The 8273-nt window shown below is 36.3% G+C and overlaps 1 protein-coding gene across 1 annotated transcript; it reads left to right on the plus strand.

The window, feature by feature from the left end:
- Positions 1–1050: 1050 nt before the first annotated feature.
- On the plus strand, positions 1051–6644 carry LOC112027092 (cytochrome c oxidase subunit 5b-1, mitochondrial). The gene is made up of 6 exons (XM_024059760.2): positions 1051–1460; positions 1577–1662; positions 1830–1880; positions 3782–3848; positions 3982–4061; positions 6270–6644. The coding sequence occupies exons 1-6, from the start codon at positions 1304–1306 to the stop codon at positions 6339–6341; spliced, it is 513 nt and encodes a 170-aa protein (XP_023915528.2). The 5' UTR covers positions 1051–1303; the 3' UTR covers positions 6342–6644.
- Positions 6645–8273: the final 1629 nt, after the last annotated feature.

Here is an 8273-nt window from a genome sequence, read left to right on the forward strand (position 1 = left end):
CTGAAAAATAATTCATGTACTGTATAGTTATTAACTTAGTACAATGGTACAATTGTGCATGGATGCAGTCATGTACTACTTTCTCTCTCTCTTGTACTTACATGTACTGCCACTTTACCATGCAACAGTCATTTCACTATAAGATAAAGAGTTTCCAAAGCCTTGGAGGAACATAGGCATAGCCTTTCACTTCAAACTTTCTATTTTGTCATAAATACTTCAAGATCCAAGTGCTCAACTCTCTTGCATTCTTTACTTACATTACTTCACAGAAATACAGTTGCACATTCCAGCTCTATCCAATGCCTTATCTCTCTCACTGTAGTGTAGCACAACCTTGATATAATGTTTTTCTCTTTTCTTCTTCTGGTGTTTGAGTATGAATGTGAGTTCATGTCCATGTCCATCCCATACACCTGCAATAAGTTGTTGTACAACTTACCCAGCATTATATTTAATTATTTGTCCATAATATTTTTACCATTTTGTTGGCTGCTTTGTAAACCTGCCTTTAGACCTAATTAACTAAAACAACAGTAATTAAAAAAAATTAACTAAAACAATAGTATTAAGTTTTTGAAGTTAAAATAGTAACAATCATTATTCCAACAAAAACACAATTTACTGGTATTTGTTAAAAACAAGGAAAAGACACTTATTAAGAACACAACTTTATATTGTACCAAGTATGTCTCATTTAAATATTCCTATTAATTTTACCTCCAATTCCCATCCTAAAATTGTATTTAATTATAGGTCGTTCCCCCAAAAAAAAATGGTATTTATTATTTAGGTCCAATTCAATTTTTTTATTATTTAAAAATCCATGTTTTATTAACAAATGGGCTTGCAATTTTTTTTCACACTAGGCCCATTACCAATGTCCTTACTGTCAAACATTAAAAGTGGCCATTTTCCAATATGTAATAAAGACCCAACTTTCCAAACCGAACAACCAAATGGGCTAAAAGTTTATGTTCACTCCCCGAGGCCCATTTCTATACATTGGTAATCATAAAGAAGAAGAAGAAGACCCAAAAAGGTCAACGGTCCCTTATCCCTGATGTGAAAGTAAAAATGTAAAAAGTCGCCCCACACTCCCTTGATCCTAATTTTACCACCATATTTCATATATTCTTTCTCATGTTTTAACTTTGGCAAATACCAATTCAAAGCCGGAAAAACAGAAAGAACTCGTCTCATAAGTCATAACAGCCACCAGTCCCACCACAGCAAAAGGAAGGGCGTGACCTGAGATCTCAATTTCACTTTCTCTCTCTCATACACACTCACAGCACTCACTATGTGGCGGAGACTCCTCTCTTCCAATCTCAAAACCCTAGCCGCCGCCTCCACCGCCGCCGCCCCCACCCGATCCACCTCCATACACACCCGATCCCTCATTTCCCCTTACGCCTCCGCTTCTCTCTTCAACCTCCGCCATTTCACCGCTGATTCCAGTACTAGATCTTTCACTCAAGTCTCTCTCAATTTTTTTTTTTTTTTTTTTTTTTTTTTTTGTATTTTAGTGCGTGTGTGTATGATTGATTTGGTTTTGTTGTTCATTTTTGTGCAGCTGATGGTGCGGTGAAGAAGAGAGTTGAAGATGTAATGCCCATTGCCACTGGACACGAGCGTGAGGAGCTTGAAGCCGAGCTTCAGGTCTTTCTCTGATTTCATCTCATTACTTAACCGTTTCTTTATCTAACGTCCTGTTTCGTTGCATATGATTAAGACCTAAATGAATACTTTTTTTTTTTTTTTTAATTTTGGTATAAATTCGATTCTGGACGAGTGAGAGTGGAATTGATTGGTTTTGGCTTGTGTAGGGAAAAAAAATTCTTGATATTGACTATCCAGTCGGTCCTTTCGGCACTAAGGTTAGTACTAATGCATTGCTTAACTTGGTTTCACAGTTTTTTAATTATTGATAACTTGCTTGAGTTGTGAAAATGATGTTTCTGCGTGTGTTGATTGTTAAGATTCGTTGCTAGTGTTCGTATTATGAAATTGGCAAAAAGGATTTCTGGCTCAATGATACCACTCAAACAATGTTATTATAAAAGAATAACTAAGGCTTGTAAATTCTCAAAGTACACCGATTCCTCACCCTTTATAATGTCCGCAATGGCATAATAGGACTAAGTTCCAAGCACAGATGAATGCTTCCCAAAACATGGTTAAACGACTCTCGTGGACATACCCATTTAACCCCAAATGCACAAATGATAGCAGACAATTGATAAATTAAAAGTCATGGATTCAAACCAGTGTTTTAAGGTATAGATATTAGTTATTATTTCAATACACACACACACATATACACAAGAAAGAGAAATGCTTTGATCTTGCAATTGATTCTGTCATTGGTTTGGAGCATGGCAAGGATCACTTGCTTAAATATGTTTGTGTATGGCGCACTTTGAAGAAGAATTTTTTTATTTTTTGCAAACAAGTAGATAACTTCATCATTAAGATTCTAAGAAATGAAAAAAAAGGAGGGTGGAAAAGAAACAAGATTCTCCAGCAGCAGAGAAGCTCTCAAATTAATAAACCCACTACTTGGTATATCATATTTTTTCTGACTGCATTGACGATAATTGTTTGTATCTTAGGGAAGGAATTGAGTTTTATAGCATGAAACTTTGATTTGAGGATAATAGCTATGTGTTGGTGTTGTTTACTTGTTTATTTGTGGCTTATGTAGCTCATAACCTCGGTTATTTCCTAAGTAAAATTGTTATATCTTAACAAGTAATAATAATAAAAATGAAAATAAAAAGGTTAAGGAATCTGTTATGAATCAGAAATGCTTTTGTCTAACTTTCGGATTACAGTTTCTTAGACTTAGTTTTCCGTTTAGCCTCTCTCTCTCTCTCTCTCCTTACCTCATTTCTGTTGTATGCTTATCATCTGATACTCCTTTATTGTTTAATGATTCCTCTGGTTAAATTATATAACATATGAAAAAAGGGTGTTAGCTTATAGTTTGGCCATTGCTTCAAACCATCATTGTATAGTTCTTGCAAAAAATAAATTTAAAAGTCAAAGGTAGGAATATCGCAATATTTTTTAAGAGAGAGATGAGGTCTTTATTAATATTATTTGTTGTGGTGCCTTTGGAGAGAGAGATGTGTTTAAACATTTGATGGCATTGAGCTTTCTTTGCCTAGTTGAGGCTTTAGTTCTTGAAATATCTTTCTGAGTGGATGAGAGCTTGCAGTGGTTCCTCTTTTCTTCTTTGTTTGGTTCTATAAATTATTAGATTTTGATATCAGAATTTCTCTTGTATGCTGCCAGTTTACTTGGGCCAGTCTCCATTCTATCTTGTAAAATTTTATTAGAAATGTCTCTTTTCATATCATGGTCTATTATGAGATGGAAACTATTCATATGCTTAGTAGAAGAAAGTTGAAATGGTGACTTGTCATGAAATCAGAAAAATGATATCATATCATCTTCTTGATGACTAGAACAACTTCAATGGTCTCGTTCAGAATTAAAGTTATATATTTTCACGTCATTATGATTTTCAATGGATAATAATCTATCTTCATGAAGAGAGAAAAGAAGCCCTTATTTTTCTATAGTATCTACATTTTTAGTCAAAGTGGATAAGGACTACTTGTTTAAATGACTCTGAAGTTGTTATTACTTATTACTATGCCTTCTTGTGAGAAACTAATTTATTTTTGGTTTTTGCCTATATCTATAATGATTTTCACAACAGGATTTAATCTGTTTAACAAATGTATATTTTCTTTCTGTTTTTGGCCTGTAGGAAGAACCTGCAATTATTAAGTCCTACTATGACAAGAGAATAGTTGGATGCCCTGGTGGTGAAGGCGGTGGGTGCCTCCTTATCTTTCTCTATTTTTACTGTTCTCTTGGATGTGCATACATACTTCTCCCTTTATAGAAAAATAAATATGTTTCATTTTATTAATGCTCTTGTGTGATTTTCTTGCTTTTGAATGGCAGAGGATGAACATGATGTTGTCTGGTTTTGGCTGGAGAAAGGCAAGCCACATGAATGTCCAGTGTGTACACAGTACTTTGAGGTAAGTAAATGGTTAAACTTGGATTGACTGTTTATTGCTAAGACCTAATCTGGAGTAACTTGTCAAAACCAAAAAAAAGGGTCTGATCTGGAGTGCATGGAGGTGATTCAAAATTTGAACATGAAGCTGTATGTCTAAATGTGGATCCATGGCTAAATAGATAGACAGGGACACACAAACAAATACTTTAATGTACACAAGTTAGGATTCTTATACAACAGCTAACCATTTACTTGGCAGATTATTCCACAAGCTGAGTCCCAAAGGCTCATTATGACTATGGTTGGCCATCAACCTTGCTACAGTTAGCTTCACATACATGTCCTGAACAGGGCATGGCCAATCAATTAAAATTATATTTTTTATGTTTGCTCCGTGTTAAATACATAGATGACCCGTATTTGAGCAAAGATTCACACTAATTATTAAGCTGGTTGAAACAGAGGCCAAAATATTTGCAACATTTAAGTCATTATCTTTGTGGAGGAAAAATGAAAATTCAAGTTGTTGATCATAGCATGAGCATGCCGTCATCTAATCTGTTTTATATTCCATGCAGTTCCACTCTTGGGGTTTCAAATTTGGCTTATATTGAACTTTGGTTCAAAAATCAAATTAAAATTTTAGTCTCTAAAGTTACAAATATGACCAACTTGGTCCTTCCGTTACAGAAAATGTTGTCGTGTGCATTATTCGTGATAGAATATATATATATATAATGTAATAAAAATTACTTTTCTTTTTTAGTTTTTCTCCTCCTTTTTCACACTTGACCAGTTCTCTCTAAAAGACTCATACTCTCACCTCACTTTTTGGACTGCAATTTGGTCGCCCGTATGACCTAAAGGTGGTGTTTGGGTATATAATTCTTGTGGATGTTGTTGGGGTTTGAAGTGGTTGGTTGGGCTTTAGGGAGCAGCAAATAGTGGCGGTGTTTGATTTTTTTTGGTTTGTAGCAAAGATTGGAGGCTTGGGCAATTAGAATGGACTTGTGGGTGTTCAGCCATGGGTTAATTTGCATCAGGATTTGGCAATAGCATCAGTGAATTGCGTTCTGGGTGGTTGTTTAAGGTTTTGGGTAAAAATTGGTTTCTATGGGTTTGATTCTCTGTTTGGAGTTCGGACAAGGGGTGGTGAGATTGAGTGAGCTCGCCAAACCCTTGCCATGGGAGGTGAACGAAAGGGACACGACCAAGGATGGTGGTTGGCTTGGACAAAGGTTGGATTGGCAATGGGTGTAGTAGATTGCAATTTTTTCTAAAGGTGGTTGTCAGTTGTTTAGGCCTTGAGGCCATGGGGCTTAGGCTATGTGTTGATTGGGGAGCATGGGCTTACTCAATTTTTTATGGGAGTTGAAGGATTCCTCATGGTTGAGGTTAGTGGAGAGAAATTGTGGGGGTATGGAGTGGCTGTGGTTCTTGGTAGCCTGGTAGCCAGCTATGAGTTTCAGAGTCGTGTTTTTTGTTAGGGGAGGCCAGAGGATGGATTGGGTGATTCTAAGCAGCAGTATGGTGGTAAAGTGGTGGTTCTTGGCCACTGGAGAGAGCAATGTGTTTTCCATAGCTTCAGGAAATGTAACAGAAGGATCAATTTGGTTATTTCTGTAACTTTAGGGAATCAAAATTTCAAATTAGATGAACTGAGGATTAGTTTGATTATGATCTAAAGTTCCGAGAGTCTTTCTGCATTTTCCCCTTTCCTTTATAAGATCAATGTGGATTGTATGCAAGTCTTATAATTTTTATATGTAATAAATCATGTGACTTTCAATTAGTTGTGACCACTGATAATTCATGTGACCTTATGAATAGGCATGTGACTGCTATATGATAGAGTTATGACCTTATATCATATTTGAATTAGTGGTTGTGTTCGCATCTTTGCAAAGGCAATATTCTATCCTCTTATTAAGGATATCTTAAGTTGTATCAATAGCTTTTTAAAGACAATTATTGAATGAAATTCCAGCCAATGTGTCCTTTTCTCTTCCCTTCCTTTAGGGATTGAATGTAGTTAAACTTGTCCATTCCATAGCTTAAATTTAGCTCGCTGATCTCCCTTAATTTCTTTTATCATCTTCTAACGCGGCTTTATTCTCAAAAATCATATACCGATTGAATTAGCTATTGTTGTGGCTCAGTCCAGAAAAAGTTAGTTGCTTTCGGCATTGCAGGATTTTTCCCTAATCATTCATCTGATGTTTCACAGCTGGAAGTGGTGGGACCTGGAGGACCTCCAGATGGACACGGTGATGATGATGATGATCATCATCATCACTAAATGCAGCCTTCAATTTTTCGTGCTGGAATAAAATTCAGGGAGATGACAAGGCAATTTCCAGTATACACCACAGCTTTCAGAATTCAAAAGCTTTGTGTTCTGTTTGTTTTTGATTGGTCCTTAGTTTTTGTGGATGTTGCTTTCGCAACGTTTGAGATAGAATCCTTAACTGTGATTATATAGACACAGGCTGGGTCATCTGTTGGAACTATGGATGTTGTTAGGATTTCTTATATGCATTGCCAAATATTGATGCTACCAGATTCTTTTCCTTGGGTTGGAATAGTAGAACTTTTGTTTTTTCTTTTTTTCTTTTTCTTTTTTTTTTCTTTTTTCCTTCTTTTACGTCTAGCCTACAAAAGGCATGCATCATCAAATAATAATAAAAACTCTCATTGTTGAGACGAATTTGGGACAACAGTGTGAGCCCGTTTTATCTCCAGAGTTTAATTAGCTTTGGGTGTAACATGGGTAATTTTTTTTGTTCAAGGAGTTAAATTCAAATTAATGAGGCCAAACCTATAAATATTTCATGGACATGACAGCATTCTTATTAATAGGAGCAGTACCACTTCAAATCGAAGCTCCCTCAAATTCCAAAGGGATACCTTGGGTACACATTTTGCCACAATTTGCTTGGCTGTCTATTGGATTGGAGTATTTTAAGTGGTGGACCTTTGCCTAAGTGATGTTAATCCAAGTTGTAGCAAAGTTGTGCGATAGTTGTGTCCCTAAAATAACTCAAACAAAAATCAAGCAAAACCCCCAAAAAAGAGAGTTTATAGACACAAGAAATTTGACAAAACTTCTCACAATTATTTATATTGTAGATTGCCAATGGTAGGGGGAAAAAAAATAGCTGTCAATGGTGGCTTTAATAAGTACTAGTGAAAATTTGTCAATTCAACCATTAAAATTTTGTTACACCGTAAATGAGTATTAAAAATTCTAGATTTGTCATTTAAATTTTTTTCTAACATGAGCCGAGCTTGAGCTCATAATCAAACAAGATTTTCCTTTTGAGCTTGGCTCATTGTCTTGTCGAGTAAGCTCGAGCTTTTTCACAAGCTACTTAATTAACTTATTTTTTTCCTATATATTGTAAAACTATAACTAAAATGTTTTACCTCTTCACGATTTTATGAATTTTTACTACAAATAGATTATTTATATCATCAATATGCTACAAATAATAATTTAATATCATATGAACTTATTGTTAAATCTAATTTCAAGTTTATATAAATATATTTTTAGACAAGTATACATATAAAAATAAAATTATATATAATGTAGGGTCTGTTTTCTTGTAGCCTAAGCCCAAAAGGATTGGCTATAGGCCCAACGAACCCAGAACAATAAATTTGTAGAGAGTGGTTGAAGGTTTAGGCGCTGACCGGCGTCTTAGAAGCATGAACATCCTCCTTTTTCTATTAAAGAAACACTTGGAACAATTTATAACTAGGGGATGCTCCTCGGCCCATGGCCGAGGAGGCTTTTTTCCCCCTTTTCACTCCCCAAAGCCCCCTCCTTACATTTTGCTTGTCTCTCTTATATACTACTCTCTTCCTCTTCCTGTTGATCGTTCATTGCCTCTCCTCTGGCCGCCTGTCCCATCAGAGTCGTATCTGTGCTCAAGTGGTTCACCCTGATCGATGTAGCCCTGCCGGGGGTTGCATCCCCATTAATGCGGCCAGAAAGGTTAGGTGAACGTATTAAGTGTTGAGGTGACAACTGACTCTGGTCTGTCCCCCTCCCCTATAGTTATCCTTAGTATGCCGAGGACGAGGGGATCCTCGGCGCGGATCCAAAGAAGGGTTTGCTCCCAAATTGGCCTTGGGTAGTCATCCCTCCTCGGACTGGGCCATTCGGGCCTGGCTTGGAGTGGGCGTGGCTGTACGATTTCCTGGCCCCACAATAGCCCCTCAAAAT

Source organism: Quercus suber, unplaced genomic scaffold (assembly GCF_002906115.3).
Source record: "Quercus suber isolate HL8 unplaced genomic scaffold, Cork oak 2.0 scaffold_620, whole genome shotgun sequence".
Taxonomy (NCBI): domain Eukaryota; kingdom Viridiplantae; phylum Streptophyta; class Magnoliopsida; order Fagales; family Fagaceae; genus Quercus; species Quercus suber.

Bases quoted from the DNA above. Each gene is read 5' to 3' on its own strand.
- LOC112027092 (XM_024059760.2), top strand. From the start codon at position 1,304: ATGTGGCGGAGACTCCTCTCTTCCAATCTCAAAACCCTAGCCGCCGCC. The intron at 1,461-1,576 runs GTACTAGATCTT...ATTTTTGTGCAG, and splicing joins CCATTTCACCGCTGATTCCA to CTGATGGTGCGGTGAAGAAG. The intron at 1,663-1,829 runs GTCTTTCTCTGA...TGGCTTGTGTAG, and splicing joins AGCTTGAAGCCGAGCTTCAG to GGAAAAAAAATTCTTGATAT.